Source organism: Ammospiza caudacuta, chromosome 24, assembly GCF_027887145.1.
Source record: "Ammospiza caudacuta isolate bAmmCau1 chromosome 24, bAmmCau1.pri, whole genome shotgun sequence".
Taxonomy (NCBI): domain Eukaryota; kingdom Metazoa; phylum Chordata; class Aves; order Passeriformes; family Passerellidae; genus Ammospiza; species Ammospiza caudacuta.
In genome coordinates this window covers 2,498,356-2,518,050 of record NC_080616.1, presented here as the reverse complement: position 1 = coordinate 2,518,050, position 19,695 = coordinate 2,498,356, and the positions used below count along the sequence as shown (strand labels likewise).

Here is a 19,695-nt window from a genome sequence, read left to right as displayed (position 1 = left end):
AAAAGTTGGGGTTTTGGTCAATGAAAGGCAGAGCGGGGAAGGCATGGATGTCCTTTCTGGGGATGAGTGCCGAGGTTTCTGGGATCAGCTGTCCCAGCACCCCACAGTGTGACCCACATCGAGGAGGTTCCTTTGGGACAGAGAACCGGGTGGTTTGGGGGGCACTGAGTCCAGGCCCAGTGCTGAGGAATGCCCTCTGTTATCACTTTGTGGGCTGGACTGGGGATCACTGGTGCTGTGTTTGGGGATATGAATCGTGGTTTGGGGGCTCTGCGGGCATTTGGGGGGACGCTGGGGAACACCAGGGACAGGTTCGGGGGGGTGGGCTGCGGGGCAGAATTCGGAGACACGGTCGTGGAGCTGAGGCGAGCGAGGCATGGAGCCGGGAGCCCGGTGCCGTCCCGGCGGGGACGGGGAGGGGCCGATGGACGGCGGAGGGGGTCCTGTGCCGCTGTCGCTTTAAGGCGCGGGCAGCGGGGCGGTCCCGCCGCCCCCCGCCCCTCTCTCTCGGCCGGCGGGGCCGCGCCGCGCCGCGGGCAGCACGATGCTGCGGGCGGGGAGGCCGCGCCGCGCCCCGCGCCTCGCCAGCAGGTACGGAGCGGGCACGGAGCGGGCACCGCGGCGGGCGGGGGCGCGGCCCGAGCTCGGCACCGGCAGACAAAGCCCCGCGCCCCGGGGCCGCTCCGCGGGCGGTGCTTTGTCTCGGCCGCGCTGGGGGTGTGAAAGGGGGCTCGGGGCAGCGCGGCCGCGCCCGCACCGCGGCACCGGGGCATCGGGGCGGCTCCCGCTGCCTTCCCATCCTCCGCCCCGGCACCCCCATCCTCCGCCCCGGCCCGCGCCCCGCACCTGCACTACGGCCGGGCCTGTCCTCCGCGGGGCTCCCGGGGGCTCCCGGGGCTCTGGTGCCTCCGCACGCCGGGTCTGACCCCGGGACTGCCGAGCGCGGGGCTCCGAATCGGGGTGCGGCCGGGGCGGGGCGGAGCATCCCCGCGCACCGCGCCGCGCTCCCGCTCCATCCTCCGCTCCCTGCCGGTGCAGCCGCCTCCCCGCGCCGGGCTGGGGCCGGCTGCTCATGCCCGAGGCCGTGCGGTACCATCCCGCCCTCAGCGGGACCATCCCGCCCTCAGCGGGTCCCGTCCGCCCGCCGGCGCCGCGGAGCGCGGCAGGACGGACGCGCTGCCCTTGAGCATCCCCGCTCCTGGGAGCTGCCGCGGGGCTGCTGGCGGGTAGGTTCGGTGCGGGATCGTCTGCAGGAGCTGGGAATGGCTCTGGATAAGATGGAGGGGATGGAGCACAAAGCAGGGGGTCAGTTTTGCCCCGGAGTGACAGTCAGATATGGCTGCCCCTCGTTTGAGGGTTCTGACGGGCAGTCGAGGTGCCAGGGCTCAGCCATGCTCCGGGAGTTTGTACTTGCTGCAGGGCCAGTGGGGCTGCGGTTGAGGCTTTCCTTGCTGTGCTGCCTACGACATACACATACCAGCTAGGGGGATCCCTCTGTGCACCAGCTGTGTGCCCATAAGAGAGTCAGGGACACCCTCACAGTGTGCAGCTGGCTCCCCAGCCTCATGCCATGGTTTTAGTGATTTTGGGATGTGACCTTGCTTGTTGTCTTTTTCTTGGCACAGGGTTGTCTTTTCTTGCCTTGGCCAAACCTCTGACCCTCTGTCCCTTTCTCAGTGGCTCTCTGGATGCCCAGGGCAGTGGGGTGTTGCATGCATGGCTGGGCGAGTGTTTGGGGTTTCCCTGTCTGGCCCCAAAAGCCAGACTGAGACGCCCAGCACCACATGTGGCCTCAGCTGTGTTGCCATAGGACACAGTCCTATGAAGCCTGGCCTCACTCCTGGCACTGCCCACTGCCAGGTGATGCCAGGCTGGGAGACCCTGGGGTCAGGATTTCCATCCCAGTGGGAACTCACCCTAGGCATAGGGCTGGTGGTGAGACATGATGGCTTGGAGCTGAGGAGCTCAACAGCACATCCTATTGAAATCCCTTGATGGGCAGCAGCACCTGCTGCCTCTGTCCCAGAAGCTGCTGTGGGGGCACAGGGGGCTGTGTCCATCCTGGCTTTGGCCAGTCTCTGATGAACTCCTCCCCTATGGAAAGAGCAGGACACACAGTGCAGGTCTTACGGTGCTGGAGCTGCCTCTGTTGCTCCTTCTTGAGCCTTGAGCATCTGATGGGGATGCTGGTGGCTGTTGCTTTTGCTCTGCCACTGCTCTTGGGGCTCTGCTGTTTGCTGGGCTTCACTTGCACCTCTGTGGCCCCAGTGCAGATAAACAGGCATCTCTCTTGCAGGGACCGGGGCTGGCTACAGCTCCCAGCTCTGCTCTGCACTCCTGTGCTACAGCTTGTCACAGAATCATGGCATGGTGTGTGTTGGAAGGGACCTTAAAATTCATCTTGTGCCACTCCCTGCCATGGCCAAGGGCACCTTTCAGTAGGTCAGGTTGCTCCAAGCCCCATCCAACCTGACCTTGAACATTTCATTGTTGGGGCAGTCACAGCTTCTCTGTGCAGCCTGTTTCAGTGTTGCCTCCCCCAGCCCCTCACAGGCCCTGGGGGGCAGCGAGGCTTCACTGACCTACTCAGCTGCTGACCTGAAAGGTGCTGTGCTCATCCTGCTGGAAGGTGCTCTGTGCCTGCCTGTGCCAGATCAACATGGGCACAGCCCAGTGCCGTGGAACCCGCTGTGCCCTTGGGGCACCCAGGCAGCTGCTGCCCCAGTGTGATGCTGACTGATGGCCTTGCAGATGGGCTTCTGCACACTTGGCTGAGCCCCAGCATGGAGCAGCCACCTTGGCACAGCAGCAGATCCCAGACTTGCTGCCTCTGGCTGCTGGGGGCTGGAGAGGGGCAGTAGGGTGCAGTGGGTGGGGATCACCCGGGAATGATGGATGCTACGGGGTGGTTGGTTTGTTTATTCCAGCAGTCCTGTCCTTTCTGGCAATCCCAACCTGCTTCCAGGGTCAGAGCAGGTTGCTGGGGGCTTGTTGACAGCTGTGGATGTCCCTCCATCCCCCCCAAAGCTCCACAGAGCCTTAATGGGGAGAAGCAGGGTCACTGAGGCTTGTGTGCCACAGGAACACAAGCCAATGCCAGGCTGGGCTGGAGCCAGCCATGGGGCCTGCATGCCATGTCCTTGTCATGGGCACTAGGAGCTGGATTTTGCCCCGGCAGCCCCTGGAACAGGGAGATCCTGTGGGTGGTGGGACCCATTGGGCTGGGCAGGGGTCTGATGCTGTCTCTCCCTCACAGCTGGGATGAGAGCAGCTCCATCAGCAGCGGCCTCAGCGATGCCTCAGACAACCTCAGCTCAGAGGAGTTCAATGCCAGCTCCTCGCTCAACTCCCTGCCCTCCACCCCCACGGCCTCGCGCAGGAACTCAGCCATAGCGGTAGGTGCCAGGGGCACCCGGACCCTTTCCAGCACCTGTCCCAGCCTTCCTGGCACGCCTCAAAGGGACAGAGGGCATGGAGGGTGCCAGTGAGAGGAAACAAGGATGGCACAGGGTGTCTGCTGCATCCTTCTCCCAGCTGGCTGACATTCTCTGGGGATGGGTTTGGGGTGGGTGCCAGGAGTGCCCCTGATTTTGCTCTGCCCCCAGCTGCGCACGGACTCGGAGAAGCGCTCGCTGGCAGAGAGCGGCCTGAGCTGGTACGGGGAGGGCGACGAGAAGGCACCCAAGAAGCTGGACTACGACAGCAGCAGCCTCAAGATGGAGCATGGCTCCTCCAAGTGGCGGCGGGAGCCCTCAGAGGGTGGAGAGGAGGGGCCCAAGGGTGGTGATCTGAAGAAGCCTGTCAGCCTGGGCACCCCGGGCTCCCTCAAGAAGGGCAAGACTCCTCCAGTGGCTGTGACCTCCCCCATCACCCACATGGCCCAGAGCACCCTCAAAGTGGCAGGTAAAAACCAGTTTGGGCAGGGTCCAGCTCCTTTGATGAAGAGAAGGTTGGTTGCTGTCTTTGTGTGCTTTCCCCAGGCATGTGGGCCATGGGATGGCCTATGGCTGTGCTCAGACCCAGGGGCTGGATGTGGGCTGGAAGGGGAGGCAGGGCTGTGTTGTGGGCTGCAGGCAATCTGGGGTTCTGTGCCTGCCCCATGGTCTCATGTCCACACACCAGGCTGGGGAACCATTGAGTGCACCAAGGGTCTGGCATGTCCCTTCTCCGTCACATCCCTGCATCTCTGGTGCCTATATCCTGTGTGGGCTTGTTCACTTCCAAATGTTCTCAAAGCCTCCAGGGACACTAACCTGTCCTTTCTTGCCACCAGGCAAGCCAGAGACCAAAGCCACCGACAAGAGCAAGCTGTCGGTGAAGAACACGGGCCTGCAGCGCTCCTCGTCCGATGCCGGCCGTGACCGCACCGCTGACGCCAAGAAGCCGCCGTCAGGGCTCACACGTCCCTCATCCTCCAGCTCCTTTGGCTACAAGAAACCAGCTCCTGCCACTGGCACGGCCACTGTCATGCAGGCTGGGGGCTCAGCCACTCTTGGCAAGATCCAGAAGAGCTCTGGCATCCCTGTTAAGCCAGTCAGTGGGAGGAAGACAAGCCTCGATGTCTCCAACGCACCTGAGCCCGGGTTCCTGGCACCAGGGGCTCGCTCCAACATCCAGTACCGCAGCCTGCCCCGGCCGGCCAAGTCCAGCTCCATGAGTGTGACCGGGGGCCGCAGCGCAGCCCGGCCGGTCAGCAGCAGCATTGACCCCAGCCTGCTGAGCACCAAGCCGGGCGGCATCTCGGTGTCGCGGCTCAAGGAGCCATCCAAGGTTGGCACTGGCCGTGGCACACCGGCCCCTGTGAACCAGACAGACCGTGAGAAGGAGAAGGCCAAGGCCAAGGCAGTGGCACTTGACTCTGAGTGCAGCACCCTGAAGAGTGCCAGCTCACCTGAGAGCACCCCAAAAGCCCAGGCCAGCCTCCCGCCAGCAGCCAAGGTGGCTGAGCTGCCCCCTACACCTCTCAGGTATGGTCCTTCCACCTCTGAGGGCAGCAGGTGCCTGGCACGGCTGTGCCCGGCACCAGTACCTGAGTCTCACCTGTTTCCTTACCCATTTCCCCCCTCCAGAGCAGCTGCCAAGACCTACGTGAAGCCTCCCTCGCTGGCCAACTTGGACAAGGTCAACTCCAACAGCTTGGACTTGCCCTCCTCCAGCGAGCTGCACACCCCACACACTGCCAAGCTCCAGGACCTGCACCCGGCTGGTGGGCACCTTGCGCCCTGCTTCAGCCCCAGCCCTGCCCCCATCCTCAACATCAACTCAGCGAGCTTCTCCCAGGGCCTGGAGCTCATGGGTGGCTTCAGTGTCCCCAAGGAGGGCAGGATGTACCCCAAGCTCTCCGGCCTTCACCGCAGCATGGAATCCCTGCAGATGCCCATGAGCCTGCCCAGTGCCTTTTCAGGGGGCAGCACCACCACCCCCGCCCCTGCTGCTGCACCCCCTGCCAGCACAGAGGAAGAAGAGGAAGAAGAAGAGGCAGGAGAGCTGGGCTGGAGTGGGAGCCCCCGGCTCACACATCTGGACAGGTATGGCTGGAAGGAGGTGGGTGGGTTGCTGCAGCACCTTCATGGGCACACATTGCTCCCTGCTGTTCTGCCATGTCCTTTGCCTGCTTCAGAGTCTCTTCCTGCTACATTTCTAGGGAAAAGCTCCCTGTTCCTACAATTCAATCCCCATGGTTCCTTCCCTAGTCTGTGCAGGGATGTCACTGATCTTTCCTTCCCTTCCAGTGCCAACCGCGACAGGAACACACTGCCCAAGAAGGGGTTGAGGTAAAAGAGCCCAAATGATTTTTGTGTGGTGCTGGGGTGGGAAGGGGAGGCTTTCCAGGCCAGTGCCCCTGAGCCAGGGAAGCTGGGCTGCAGTGCAGTGGGCAGGATCTGGACGGTGCTGGTCGATCTTACCATGCCTGTCTGCGGCTCCCCAGGTACCAGCTCCACTCCCAGGAGGAGGCCAAGGAGCGGCGCCACTCCCACGCGGTCAGCAGCCTGCCCGAGCCGGACGAGCAGCAGGAGCTGCCCTCGCCCCCCGCCCTCCCCATGGCGCTGGTGGGGAAGGGCCCGCTCACCAGCATTGGTCAGTGCCCTCGCTGCCAGCCCCTTCCCTCCTGCTGCCCCTGCTCCCTGCTCCCCTGGGCGCTGCTTGTCTCCCTGACACCACCAACACCAGCACCTGGTGCTTCGGGTGCTGGACTGGGACCAGGGGTGTCCATCATCTCTGCTTCAGGGCATCTCATCCACCTTTGGGCCTCAGGCCATAACTGCTCCTCTGGGGGTGCCTGGCAGGGCAAGGGGTAAGCCTTGTCCTGATCTGACCAGGACCTGAATGTTCCTGGTAAGCCTTGCCCTTATCTGACCAGGACCTGAATGTTCCTGGAGGGTTTGGGGGGGTCCAGGCAGACAAGTTGGGGCAGCAGGCTCCACTCCTGCACCTGCAGGTGTTGGGCTGGGACAATGGATTTGTTTTTCAGCCCTGTGATTACCTTGGTGCTGGTGTCCAGGTCTTCCCATCATCAACCTGCCTTTTAGCTTTCCCCAGCCCCTCCCTGCTTTGGGACCACAATCCCTGCTTCCTCACTGCATCACAGCTCTCGTGGATCGCTCCCAGTCCTGCTTCCCCATCCTGATGGCAGGTCCCCAGCGTGGCTCTGACACTGCCTCCTCCCTGCTTTCTCCTTGCAGTGAGCCCCACTGCCACCACAGCCCCACGGATCACCCGCTCCAACAGCATCCCCACCCACGACTCCACCTTCGAGCTGTACAGCACCTCCCAGATGGGCAGCACCCTCTCCCTGGCCGACAAGTCCAAGGGCATGATCCGCTCGGGCTCTTTCCGGGACCCTGTGGACGATGGTGAGAGTGTGCTGTGCTCCTGCCCAGGCAGAGGAGGCTGCACAGGGTTGGTGGGGCTCCCTGCACCCTTGTCCCTTCCTACTGGTGCTGCCATGGCATTGTTGGATGGGTGGCTGTGTCCCATTCTTGGCATCAGAGGAGGGACAGCAACGCTGAGGGCTCTGTTAGACTCTGTGCTGGCATCAGCCCTGGGTCTGCCCTGACCCCCATGGGTACTCAGTTGCCCCCAGGGTGCTGTGACACTGGGGAGGAGGGGATCCAAGCAGACAGGGAGGGCAGCAGAGCCCCCGGGTTCCCCAGAGAGGAGGGTGCAGATGGAGAGCACATACAGAGAAACGGGCAGTGCTGAGCAGCTGCCATCCCACCCTGTACCTCCCCCAGGCACCCCTGAGAGCCCAGTCAGTAGGTGTGCCCTGTCCTGTAGCCCTGGGTGCTGCTCTCCAGGGCACCCTGACAAAAAAGCTCGGGTTTTCCTGTGTTGCAGTTCACGGATCGGTGCTGTCCCTGGCCTCCAGCGCGTCCTCCACCTACTCCTCCGTAAGAGCCGCCTCCGTGCTGCTGTGCTGCTTTGTGCATGGCTGGGGGATCCGGGTGGGGCTGGGGGGGGCTCTGTGCATGCCTCTGCCTGCTGCTGAGCCTGTCTGTGCCTCGCTGCCCCCCTGACTGCCTGCCTCTGTCTGTCTGTCCCTCTCTGCTCTCACGCTGCCAGGCTGAGGAGAAGATGCAGTCTGAGGTGAGCCCACACCCTTTGCTCACGCCTGCCCCTGCCCCCAGTGAGGGCAGTGCCTGGCCCCTCTCATCTCCCCTCTCTCCCCACAGCAAATCCGCAAGCTGCGCCGCGAGCTGGAGTCCTCGCAGGAGAAGGTGGCCACGCTGACGTCCCAGCTGTCTGCTAACGTGAGTCCCCATGGAGCCCCTGTGGGGCACCCCACTCCATCCCTGCAGGGCGTAGGGCTGGTGCTGGATGTGCCCATGGAAGGCCTGATTTCCCTTCAGCCTTTTGCATCCCACACCTGGCGGTGGGTGCTCACCTGTCCGTGGGTTTTTGCCCAGATGTTGTGGCTCACCTGCTTCTCCACTTCTCCCAGGCCAACCTGGTGGCAGCCTTTGAGCAGAGCCTGGTGAGCATGACGTCCCGCCTGCGGCACCTGGCTGAGACTGCCGAGGAGAAGGTGGGTGTGTCCTGGGGCTGGTGTGTGCTGGACTTGGGAGGTTGCCCCAAGGATGCTCTTGGGTGGGCTCTCCACCATCGGGATGCACTCCATGGCTCCCAACTCTGCTGCCCCAGGACACAGAGCTGCTGGACCTGCGAGAGACCATTGACTTCCTGAAGAAGAAGAACTCAGAGGCCCAGGCTGTGATCCAGGGTGCTCTAAATGGCACTGATGTCACCCCCAAAGGTAAGGCATGATGCTGCTGCCCTTCCTGAGCTGGGATGCTCCTGCTGAGACTGGCACAGGCCCCAGGGCACACTTTCTCTTGAGGGAAGTTCATCTGGAGACAGGATGCCCCAGGCAGCAGTTTTTCCCCACCTGGCATCCTTGACCATCTGAAACCAGGAATGGACAGCCAGAGCTGTCACCATGGGAGGTCACAGTGCTGGCATGTAGAGAAATGGTCAGTCTTGGGAGACTTCCTTGCCAGGCCCTTTGCCAACAGCAAGTTTTGCCTGCTGCTATTGACTTTGTTCCCATAAGTACTGTTTGTAGCCCCAAAACCCCAGTGTGAGTGCAAGAAGCTGTCAGGGAGATGGCCTGGGACAGCAGCAGGGTGATATGTGCCCTGGGCATCTCTCACCAGGTGGTGTCTGAGTAGTCCCATGTCATTGTTACAAGGTGGCTTCAAGAGCTCAGAAGGTGTTGGGTGGGAGGAGGAATTGGGTGTAGGGAGGAGGGACCATAGGGTGCTCTGGTTTTGGGACAGTTGCAGGTAACTGATCCCTCCTTTCCCAATCTCTCCTGCTTCTCTGGTGGACCCCAGAGCTGCGCATCAAGCGGCAGAACTCCTCTGACAGCATCTCCAGCCTCAACAGCATCACCAGCCACTCCAGCATCGGCAGCAGCAAGGACGCTGACGCCAAGAAGAAGAAGAAGAAGAGCTGGGTGGGTTGGATGGGGCACTGGCAGGAGAGCTGGGGCTTGGGGAGCCACTGGCAGGGTCTGCTCAAGGTCAACCCCGCAAACCAGCTGCTCTCAGTCTGCCTTGGCTTTGGGGTGTTGGTGTTCTTTGTCCTCTGGGGACAGCAGTAGTGAGGAGAGTGTAACTGCCATGGATTTGTGTCTTGAATTGTTGGCTGGGACTTCTCCAGCCCCTTCAGGAGTTTCCCAGCCCTGGCCCTGCATGCCTGCTTCCTTGTGTATTCCCCCATGTCTCCCTCCTGCGCACGCAGGCTCTGACAGTGTGGAGGGCTGGCACCTCGGCTGGGCAGCTCCTTCCCTGCACCAGGCAGCTCTGAGCTGGATGTGCAATTAAGTCTTGCTTTGTTTTGTTTCTCTTCCCCTATGCTGACCTCAACCCTTTTTTTCCAGGTGTATGAGGTAAGTCCCACGCTGTCCAATCCACCCATGCCCAGCCAGGGCCTTTGCTCCATTTCATGGATGGTGCTCATACACTCCCCATCCCATCCATCCCACTGGCACTAACCCCAGCACAGGCCATCCTGGGTCCCCAGCCAGGCTGTGCCCACCTTGGCTGCTTCCTTTGATGTTAAGGACAAATATGCACCCACAAGGAGGGGCTTGAACTGCCACACATAGACAGCAGGAAAGGCCTGCCCCATGGATGGGAACAGTCCCCTTCTTGCCTAGGGAAGGCAGGCACTCTCCTGACTTCCTGTAACTGCATCTTTTGGGGTGGAGGCCTTGGTGCAGCCCTGCCAGTGTCACTGAGGGCACTAGAGGGCCCATCTCTGCCTCTCCAGGGCTGTCTGATGTGGTCTCAAGTGGCTCTGTCTCTGCCAGCACCCATGTAGGTCTCAGTGTTTCCCTGCTCCCACCATCAGCAGAGCTGGATACCTACTTTGTTTACACTGAAATGCAATGCTTTTTGTTTTGAGAACACCCTAGAGCAGTCTGCTAGTGCCTGTGGGGATTGGGACAGATCCAGTGTGCTCTCCATCCCTTCCTTCTCCCACCTTCCCTTGGAGCAGGCCCTGTCAGTCCAGGGCACATGTTGTGAGCCCAGGGTGCTCGTCCTGCTGCTCTCCTACCAGCTGGTGGGACCCAGTTTGGGTCTAGTTTGTGCAGTGTCCATCCCCCTCCCTGGCCCCAGCCCGCTGCTCACCCACCACTGCTCTGTGTGTGCTGTGTGCATGCTGCATGCTCAGGTGAGACACCTGCATGCTCTGTGGAGGGCTGGCTGCCCCTCTGTGCTTCCAGCAGGATCCACGGGGCAGAGGGAGGTGTGGGGCAGGACTCTGGCTCTGCAGTGGCTGGAACAAGGGACATCCCTGAAATAAATGCCTCTTGCTGAAATGGCTGTGGTGGGGTGAATGTGGGGGTGGATGGACCAGGGTGTTGGTGCCATGCCTGAACAGCCTGGTGTAGGTGCTGGTGGGGAGCAGGGCTGGGAGACATCCTGACCAGGACATGGGTCCCACTCTGTGGGGCTCTGGTGCCATCCAGGCTGGGGTGAGTGTTGCCCAAAGGGCTGTGCACCCCATCCATTGGCAGTGCCAGCAGAGGGGGTCAGGCTGCAGCCTTCCCCAGCATGGTCGAGGTGCTGCCTCTGGTGGGTGTGGTTGTACTGGTCCCAGCTCAGACTGTCTGTGGGTCCTGGACAGACACAGCAGGACCAGGCCAGGTCTCTGCTTGTGAGGCTGCACTTTGGACTGCCTCTAACAAGTTTTCCTTCTCCTGTAGCTACGCAGCTCCTTCAATAAGGCCTTCAGCATCAAGAAGGGCCCCAAGTCGGCTTCGTCCTACTCTGACATAGAGGAGATCGCCACACCAGACTCGTCAGCCCCCTCCTCCCCCAAGCTGCAGCATGGCCCCACAGAGACTGCCTCGCCCTCCATCAAGTCCTCCACATCCTCCTCCGTGGGCATTGACACGGCTGAGTACGTGGGGCCAGGGAGGGCCAGTGGCAGGGGCAGCAGGCTCCTGCCAGAGACACGTGTGAGACCTGGTCTCTCCCTTGGCCTAGGCTCTTCCAGGCCCACAGTGAGGGCGAGCCCGAGAAGAAGGAGGTGTCAGAGCTGCGGTCAGAGCTGTGGGAGAAGGAGATGAAGCTGACAGACATCCGCCTGGAGGCCCTTAACTCAGCCCACCAGCTGGAGCAGCTGCGGGAGACCATGCACAACATGCAGGTGAGGACCCCTGCCCGCAGCCTGGCTGCTCTCAGTACCAAGGTGCCCTCAGTCCCTGCATTCTCACCACTGTGCTGCACCCCAGAGTGCTGCTGCTGTACAGCTCCTTACCCTGTGCCCTGCCTTGTTGTGCCCCAGCTGGAGGTGGATCTCCTGAAGGCTGAGAATGACCGTCTCAAGGTGGCCCCTGGGCCTTCAGCAGTGCTAGGTGCTGTTCCCAGCCACATCACAAGCACATCGGCCTCCTCTTCACCACGGCGCTCCTTGGGTCTCACCATTGGTCACGCCTTCAGCCCCAGCCCGGGGGATGCAGGTAGGGGTGATAGAGCTGCTGGCAGATGGGGAAGGGCTGGGATAGGGAGTGTGTGTGGTGGCAACGTGCTGCTGCTCACCTGGAGTGAACAGGGCATCTGTCGTGCTGCTGGTTCTGCTGTTGGCCACAGCAGGATTTGCCTCTGGCTGGGCACAGCCAGGCCTGGTGGCTCAGTTCTGGCCACTGCTCCATCCCCAGACATGTCCCCCATGGATGCTGTCAGCGCTGGCACCCAGAAGGATGAGCTGACACTGCGGATTGTGGTGCGCATGCCGCCCCAGCACATCATCAAGGGGGTGAGTGTGGGCTCTGTGGGGAGCCTGACCTGTCACCGTGTCATGGCCCTGACAAAGGGGAAAAGATGCCTCCCAGGGCTAGATATGGTGCTGCAGCACTGCACACTTCTGCCTTGGCTCCTAGGACCTCAAGCAGCAGGAGTTCTTCTTGGGCTGGACCAAGGTGAGCGGGAAGGTAGACTGGAAGATGCTGGATGAGGCCGTCTGCCAGGTCTTCAAGGTAGGAGCAAAAAGAGCACTCTTTAGAGCGCCATCCTTTGACACTGCTCCACCAGGCCTGCTATTCCTGGCCCAGGTCCTCTCCAAGCTCTCTTGGAGCTGCTCTCTGACAGCTCTGTCCTTCTCCATGTAGGATTACATCACTAAGATGGATCCTGCATCCACGCTGGGGCTCAGCACCGAGTCCATCTATGGCTACAGCATCAGCCACATCAAGCGGGTGCTGGACACGGAGCCGCCGGAGCTGCCACTGTGCCGCCGGGGCCTGACCAGCGTTGTCGTCACGCTCAAAGGTCAGTGTGGCAGAGGGGCTCCGTGGCTGTGCCATGTCCCTGCTGTTTGGGGCTGTTAGAGGGTGGGAGTGGACCCTCAGCCCTCTCCTGCCCACAGGCTTGAAAGAGAAGTGCGTGGACAGCCTGGTGTTCGAAACACTCATCCCCAAGCCCATGATGCAGCACTACATCAGCCTCCTGCTGAAGCACCGCCGCCTCATCCTCTCGGGGCCCAGTGGCACCGGCAAGACCTACCTGACCAACCGCCTGGCCGAGTACCTGGTGGAGCGCTCGGGTCGGGACGTCACCGAGGGCATCGTCAGCACCTTCAACATGCACCAGCAGTCCTGCAAGGTGAGGGCACACAGCAGTGTCCCTGTGGGCACTGGTGCCATGGTCCTCATGGCAGTCATGCCATGGCCCCACACGTGACACCCAACCTGTTTGTTCCAGGATCTTCAGCTGTACCTGTCCAACCTGGCCAACCAGATCGACCGGGAGACGGGCACAGCGGACGTGCCGCTGGTGATCCTGCTGGATGACCTCAGCGAGGCGGGCTCCATCAGCGAGCTCGTCAACGGGGCGCTCACCTGCAAGTACCACAAATGGTGAGAGCCCCCCTGCATCCCTCCAGTGCAGCCCCATGGCACACACATGCTCCCCGCTGCTCTCACCGTGGTCACTGGGCTGTGGGAATGAGGCTGCACATGTCTGCTGTGCCCAGATCAGCTCTGCCTTGGGCAGGGGTGACTCAGAGGTTTTTCTCATTCATCTTGTCTCTCTGTCACTCACTCAGTCCGTATATCATTGGCACTACCAACCAGCCTGTGAAGATGACCCCAAACCACGGCCTCCATCTCAGCTTCAGGTAGGAATTGTACATCCCTGGGGATCATCCTTGTGGGGTTGTGGGGGACAGAAGCCATCACTTCCACCTGGGTGTTTCTGTGGTCACATCCTATGGCTGAGGACCCTGATTAAGATTGAGCCCCCAGGCCTGTCCCTGCCATCCCAGAAGGACCTGAAATTCCCCAGCCTGAGGCAAATGCAGGGTGGGGATGCAAGGAGGGCCTCAGGAGTGCTGGGGAGCAGGGCAGCTTGTGTGGAGACCCAGCCCTGACCACTGGAGTCCTCCCCCAGGATGCTGACCTTCTCCAACAATGTGGAGCCGGCCAACGGCTTCCTGGTGCGCTACCTGCGGCGGAAGCTGCTGGAGTCGGACACGGACATCAACGCCAACAAGGAGGAGCTGCTGCGGGTGCTGGACTGGGTACCCAAGCTCTGGTACCATTTGCACACCTTCCTGGAAAAACACAGCACATCTGACTTCCTCATCGGTACGGCCCTGCCTCACCTTCCTCCTCTGCCCCAGGCTGTGAGGAGCCCTGGGGACTGGGACCAAACCCTCCCTGGGGACTGGGACCAAATCCTCTCTGGGGATTGGGACCAAAACCTCCCTGGGGACTGGGACCAAACCCTCTCTGGGGTCTTGGACCAAACCCTCCCTGGGTTCTGGGACCAAATCCTCTCTGGGGATTGGGACCCAAACCTCCCTGGGGACTGGGACCAAACCATCCCTGGGGACTGGGACCAAACCCTCCCAGAGGAGCCTGGGGGGGTTGATGTGTTCCCTGTGTCTCCCAGTCCTACAAATTACAGCTGCTGGGTGATGCATACAAGCATTGCTCTTCCCTGGGTGCTCTTTGTTCCTTTGGGAGCTGTCACTAGGGGTGTCAGCCAAGGCTCCCAGTACCCTTCCCTGGGCATGGAGAAGCTGTCTTCTCCCAGGTGAACCCCTTATGCCTCACCAGGCTTTTGGGGGATAGATTGAACTTGGCAGCCCCCTTCCTTGTCTGGGAGATGCTGCCTGTCTGCTGTACAGGTGGATGGTGCCTAGTCACTGTTCCCAAGGGCCCCGTTCCAGCCAGGTGTGCCCACCTCAGTGCTGTGACTGGAGGAGGGGCACCCAGCTCCCATTTCCACTGTCTGCCTTTCCCCCACAGGTCCCTGCTTCTTTCTGTCCTGCCCTATTGGAATTGAGGATTTCCGGACCTGGTTCATCGACCTGTGGAACAATTCCATCATCCCTTACCTGCAGGAGGGGGCAAAAGATGGGCTCAAGGTAGCCAGTGTTGCTGGCACATGAGAACACAAACCAGGGCAGGGACACACTGATACAGCCATCCTGGGTGGAGGCAGAGGGGAGGCACTGGGATGGTGGGTGTAAATCTCTGTCAGTTCCTGTACCTTGTGGCTGCTGTGGCACATGGCGCTGTCCTGGCGGGCTCAGGGTGCCACCCTGCTGGCTCTGGCATGTACTGAGGGCGTGGCTGCCACTTGATCCCTGCCGCAGGTGCATGGGCAGAAGGCAGCCTGGGAGGACCCCGTGGAGTGGGTGCGGGACACCCTGCCCTGGCCGTCAGCGCAGCAGGACCAGTCCAAGCTGTACCACCTGCCCCCGCCCACCATGGGGCCCCAGAGCGCCGTGTCCCCGCCCGAGGAGCGCACCGTGAAGGACACCACGCCCAGCTCCCTGGACTCGGACCCGCTGGTAGGCTGGCCAGCAGGAGGGGCTGGGAGGAGCTGGTGGCAGAGCAGGGCGGAGCTTTGCTTGCCCAGTTAATTCTCAGTGTAAAACGCCTGATCTGGGGTGCAGAAACACTGCGTGCTCCCTGGAGGAGCAGTGGGTGAGGAGGGGTGGCACTGGCAGGTGGGCTGCACACCAGGACACATGGTGACATGCCAGTGAAAGGGCACGACATGACACTCCATGAGGCATCATGTCCACATGCAGAGCCACAGACAGGCACACGTGCTCCTACACGTCCTGATGTGTCACCTGGAGAGCTGCTGGCTCCAGATGATGCCAGCTGTCACCTGGAGAGGCTGCTGGCTCCACAGGTGATGCCAGCTGATGCTGCTTTGGCACACTGAGTCTTGAGCATTCCAGCTGTGCCTGAGGCTGGATCCTGGCACAAAGGAGGGATTTTGCAGCATCTCTGGGACTTGCTTTACCCTCTAAGGAGCTTTCCAGCAAGGCTGGTTTGGGAGGGCAAGAGGGCCAAGTTGCCTCCCCAGTCACCTGTGGGCCTCGTGTCCCCCTCGGGCTCCTGCCATGCTCCTGTCCCCACAGATGGCCATGCTGCTGAAGCTCCAGGAAGCTGCCAACTACATTGAGTCTCCAGACCGTGAGACCATGGTGGACCCTGACCTGCAGTCGACTCTGTGAGGCCCAGATGTGCCAGCCCAGGTGGAGGGGAGCTGCTGCTGGGCTGCTCTCCTTTTCCTTTGGCATCCAGGAGCGTGGGGCTGGCGAGCAAGTGGAGAGGAGAAGAGCAGGGCTCTGGCGTGTCCTGGTGGAGCCTGGGGAAACTCAGCTCATCCGTGAAAGAGCACGAGCTACCATCTCCCCTCCCAGCCCTGGGGGTAGGAGAATCCTGGTTTCTCTTCTTGTTTTTTTTCTGTCTCTATTGCAAACTCTTGGGCTTTGGGACCAAGGTGACCCTGAGGCTGAGCCCTGCTCCCGGGAGCTGCAGGAAGGCCCCTGCGAGGGGCAGGGACCCTGCAGGAGCCACCTGGGCCACAGCTGGGGAGGAGCTGGGGCTGCAGGATGAGCACGTGGGCACGAGGGACTCTGGCTCCCTCTGTGCCCGCTGGGCCAAGCCACGGGAACCTCCACTGTGGAGCTCCCACCCCGTGCCAGCCAAGGGGAGCATGGCCCTGGCTGCTCTCTGTGCATTCCCTGTTCCACCTGCAGCTGCTGTGACCAGGACAGCCCAAAAACCCTGCTTTTCTTATTTTATTTTGTTTCCCCCTTCCCCTTTTCCTTTGGCCGAGTCCAGACTTTGCTTTGATCCCTTTTTTTGTTCTGGTACTTTGCTCTCCTGGCCTGGAGCCTGTGGCCTGGTGCCTACTACTTCCCTGGCAGCAGTGTCCTTCCCCTTTGGTTTCTTTTGCAGCTGTTGGTTTCACCACTCAAACCACCTCTGTCACAAAACTGGTGCTTACTGGATGATCTCCAGTCCCTGAACCCACCTCCTGGGGCTGCACAGGTTGGCTGAGGTGGGACTTGGAGGCAGTGTGGAGGCAGGTGGCAGCAGGAGGCTCCCAGAGCAGCCCCTCGCACGGCAACTCCCTCCTCCCCCAAGGCACAGGGCACTGGGATAGTGTCTCCCACCAGGCTGGGATGCCACAGAGCATCCCCTTCCTGAGCTACTGGGGCATGGGGAGGCTGCTACTGCTGCCCCATCCCTGGGCAGCTGGATGCCATCCCTATCCCCTTGGTGGAGGGGGGCCCAACCAGCCTCTCATCCCCTTGGTGCTGCCAGGCCTGGGGCTGTGGGTCAATGAGCCTGGGGTTGCTCCCCATGCTGCCTGCTCCCCCTGGCCCTGTGCCTTCCTGTAGCCTGCCAGGGTCTGTGTTGGTGCTCTGGGGGCACCTGGGGCTGCCATGTGTCCTCCTGGCCTTATCCTGCATTGTCAAAAGGCCAGACTCCATGGAGAGGGTCGGCCCCGGTGCTGCCATGGTGCCTTAATCTCTGGCCATGCGGGAAGGGGGAAAGGGGGCTTGGGACAGTGCTGTCACAGCCTGCTCCAGCATCTCTGTCCCCAAAGCCAGCTTGGCTGGATGGAATGAAGGTGCTGGGACTGCTGCCTGCAGCACCCTCACTGGCCTGTCCCCAGCCATGGCTGTGGGATGCCCTGCAGGTCTGCACTCCCATCCTGTGCCCACTTGGGCTCTGGGGGCCCTCTCCTCCCTGCTGCCCTCCAGCTCAGCCCCCACATCCTTCTGGGGCCCTGGAGAGACACATGAGGAGAGCTGACCCCAGGGCCAGATCACCTGAGCCCACCCTGTCCCCAAGCTCTGCCAGGCTGGGGACTGGGCTGCCTCAGCCCCCTGAGCTGCAGCTGGTGTGGCCTTCAGGGACCCCTCAGACCCCTCTGGAACGGGCATTCCCGCAGTGCCCCCGGAGGCTGCCGGCCCCTCTGCCCTCGGTGCTCCCGGCCGGTGTGTCCCGCCTCGCCGCTCCATGGTGCTCACTCCTCCCACTGTCCGTCTGTCCGACAGCCTCCTGCTGCCTCCGGGCCCGCCAGCCCGGCCCCTCCCCGCGGGGATCTCCGGGATCTCCTCCCCACGCTGGCTTGGGCGTTAGGGCTTTCTGTTCGCCGTCTCTTCTGTCGAGGACTCGCTGTACATAGATCCGTCGTGGAAGGCCCTGTGTGGGTTGGGGGGGCCCGGCCCTGCGCCTTGTCCCTGGTTTTGGGTTTTTTTTGTACTCTGTGATGACTGTGCTGTGCTGACTTCTTTTCTGATTGTATGAGACTCCGGCCCAGCAGCCGCTCGAGGTCTGCAATGGGGATGCAGCCGTTCCCTCCAGCCCCTCACACCCTCCTTGGGACTCAGGTGCCCAGGCAGGGAAGGGACTGATGCACCTTTGGGGGCTGCCCTGCGCCCAGGTGCCCTGAGGAGTCCTGTGGGAGGAGGGGCAGCCTTGCCTGAGCTTTCTTTTGTGACTCCTCCAGGAGCCACCCAAACCTGGACCAAACCTGTAGCCGTCCCCCACTGCTGAGCCTGCCCTGGCCTGTGTCCTGCAGGTTTGCCCCATCCCTCCCCAGGCTGGGGCTGCCCCTTGTGCCATCCCCTCAGCCCCAGCAGCTGGAGGTGAGCAGCCTGTGGGGTGTGATCCAGGAGGAATCTCCAGGGGAAGGGGAAGGGCTGTGCCAGCAGCCCCCGGGATCAGCTGGTGGGGGGCTTGGCTGGGGTTACCTGGCTGGAGGGGCCAGGTCCTGGTGCATTCCTCCTGGCTTACACCAAGCACCTCCTGTCCCCAAGGCTGGCAGCTGTCTGGGCCAACCGCTGGCTGTGGGCTGAGCCCCTCCGTCCCCAGGGAAAGGCTCCAAGGATTGCTTTAACTCATCCTCCTGCCACCTCCAAGGGTGCCTGCCCACCACTCCCAAAGGTGCCTGCTGTCCCCAAAGGTGCCTGCTGTCCCCAAAGGTGCCCATCACCCCACAAGGTGATATCTGCCACCTCCAGAGGGCAAGTTGCCCCTAAAGGTGCCCATGGTCCCTGGGAGTCCCCCTGAGGGGCTGGAGGTGGGTGATGCCAGTGCCTCACCCTTCTGCCCCCTTGAGCTGCTGCTGCCTGGTGGCCTGAACCTTACAATTTTAGCTTTTTTCTAATAAACACAAACAACCTTTTTTTAATTAAATAAAAGATGAAATGGACAAATTCCTGTTCTAGATTATCTGTGTAATTGACTGGGTTTTGTGTTTCTTAACTGCATGGTATTCCTGCCGAGGGGTTTTATAGCACTTTTTAAATTTCTCTTTAAGATTTTGGTCCAGATTTCTACTCACGCCTGTCTGTTTTTGCTTTTTCCTTGCACCCTCCACGTTTGTAAACTCGCTCCATTTTATACCTGATGTTGAGACCCAGCCCCACGTTGTATATAGCTGCGGGAACAATCATAGGGAACAAACAAACACCATCTGGACTCTTTCCACGATTAGTTGTTTTTACTTCAAAGAAATTTTAAAGGAAACATAAAAGGAAGCCAGGAAAAGGCTTGAGGATATTCTGAAAAGACAGAAACAAATCCAGCCCTGCACCAAGTCAGCTCCTGCTGCCCACACTGCCCGCACCAACTGGCATGTCTCTTCTCAGTCGTCTGTCTAACACCATTGGATTCAATAAAGTGATCTCCTGTACTCTCGGCTCCTGGTCCTGTGTCTTGGCTCTGGCCCTGTGTGGCAGAGGGGAGGGCAGTTGTACACGTCACAGAATTGTGATGGTTTGGGAAGGGACCTTAAACCTCATCTCAGTGGAAGGGACACCTTGCACTATCCCAGGTTGCTCCAAGTCCCTGGCCTTGAGCATTTTCAGGGATGGGGTGGCCACAGCTTCTCTGGGCAGCCTGAGCCAGGGCCTCACCTCCCTCACAGCCAAGAATTCCTTCCCAATATCCCATCTAACCCTGCCCTTTGGCAGTTTGAAGCCGTTCCCCCTTGTCCTGTCCCTCCAGACCCTTGTCCAAAGTCCCTCTCCAGCTCTCTTGGAAGGGAGAGGGACTGGAAGGGGCTCTAAGTTCTCCCCAGGGCCTTCTCTCCAGGCTGAGTGTCCCCCACCTCTCCTAGCCTGTCTCCAGAGCAGAGGGGCTCAAGCCCTCAAAGCATCTTCCCCTGTCCTTGGTAGTTTCCTGCCTGCAAAATGTGAAGGGAGCCTGAGTAGAAACACTCCTGGGTTGGAGTTTTGGCTGTTTTCAGGATGCTGGGAGCAGTTTTAGGGATTGAGGACCTCTCTCCCGAGGTCACACTCCTGTAGTCTGGGGTGGGCAGAAACTCCTGATTTGGAATCTTGGCAGTTCAGGACATGGAAAGCAAGAGGTCCCTTTCCTGAGGCGGGAGAGACAGTCCTGCCTGAGGTGAGCAGGGG

At 61.1% G+C, this 19,695-nt stretch overlaps 1 protein-coding gene across 1 annotated transcript in view; it reads left to right on the top strand.

Annotated features, from left to right (window-relative positions):
• NAV1 (neuron navigator 1) overlaps positions 1-18,921 on the top strand; it is a 30,386-nt gene extending 11,465 nt beyond the window's left edge. Inside the window, exons 3-27 of the mRNA XM_058819601.1 lie at positions 3,257-3,395; positions 3,606-3,903; positions 4,274-4,967; positions 5,070-5,528; positions 5,733-5,774; positions 5,930-6,078; positions 6,684-6,854; positions 7,339-7,391; positions 7,674-7,751; positions 7,943-8,026; positions 8,143-8,254; positions 8,835-8,956; positions 10,715-10,911; positions 10,962-11,160; positions 11,299-11,473; positions 11,672-11,769; positions 11,894-11,989; positions 12,122-12,281; positions 12,379-12,614; positions 12,714-12,868; positions 13,057-13,128; positions 13,401-13,597; positions 14,264-14,382; positions 14,614-14,811; positions 15,394-18,921. Coding sequence (XP_058675584.1) covers positions 3,257-3,395; positions 3,606-3,903; positions 4,274-4,967; positions 5,070-5,528; positions 5,733-5,774; positions 5,930-6,078; positions 6,684-6,854; positions 7,339-7,391; positions 7,674-7,751; positions 7,943-8,026; positions 8,143-8,254; positions 8,835-8,956; positions 10,715-10,911; positions 10,962-11,160; positions 11,299-11,473; positions 11,672-11,769; positions 11,894-11,989; positions 12,122-12,281; positions 12,379-12,614; positions 12,714-12,868; positions 13,057-13,128; positions 13,401-13,597; positions 14,264-14,382; positions 14,614-14,811; positions 15,394-15,489 — 4,399 coding nt within the window. The 3' untranslated portion in view covers positions 15,490-18,921. The remainder of the gene's footprint in view (positions 1-3,256; positions 3,396-3,605; positions 3,904-4,273; positions 4,968-5,069; positions 5,529-5,732; positions 5,775-5,929; positions 6,079-6,683; positions 6,855-7,338; positions 7,392-7,673; positions 7,752-7,942; positions 8,027-8,142; positions 8,255-8,834; positions 8,957-10,714; positions 10,912-10,961; positions 11,161-11,298; positions 11,474-11,671; positions 11,770-11,893; positions 11,990-12,121; positions 12,282-12,378; positions 12,615-12,713; positions 12,869-13,056; positions 13,129-13,400; positions 13,598-14,263; positions 14,383-14,613; positions 14,812-15,393) is intronic.
• The last annotated feature ends 774 nt before the right edge of the window (positions 18,922-19,695 follow it).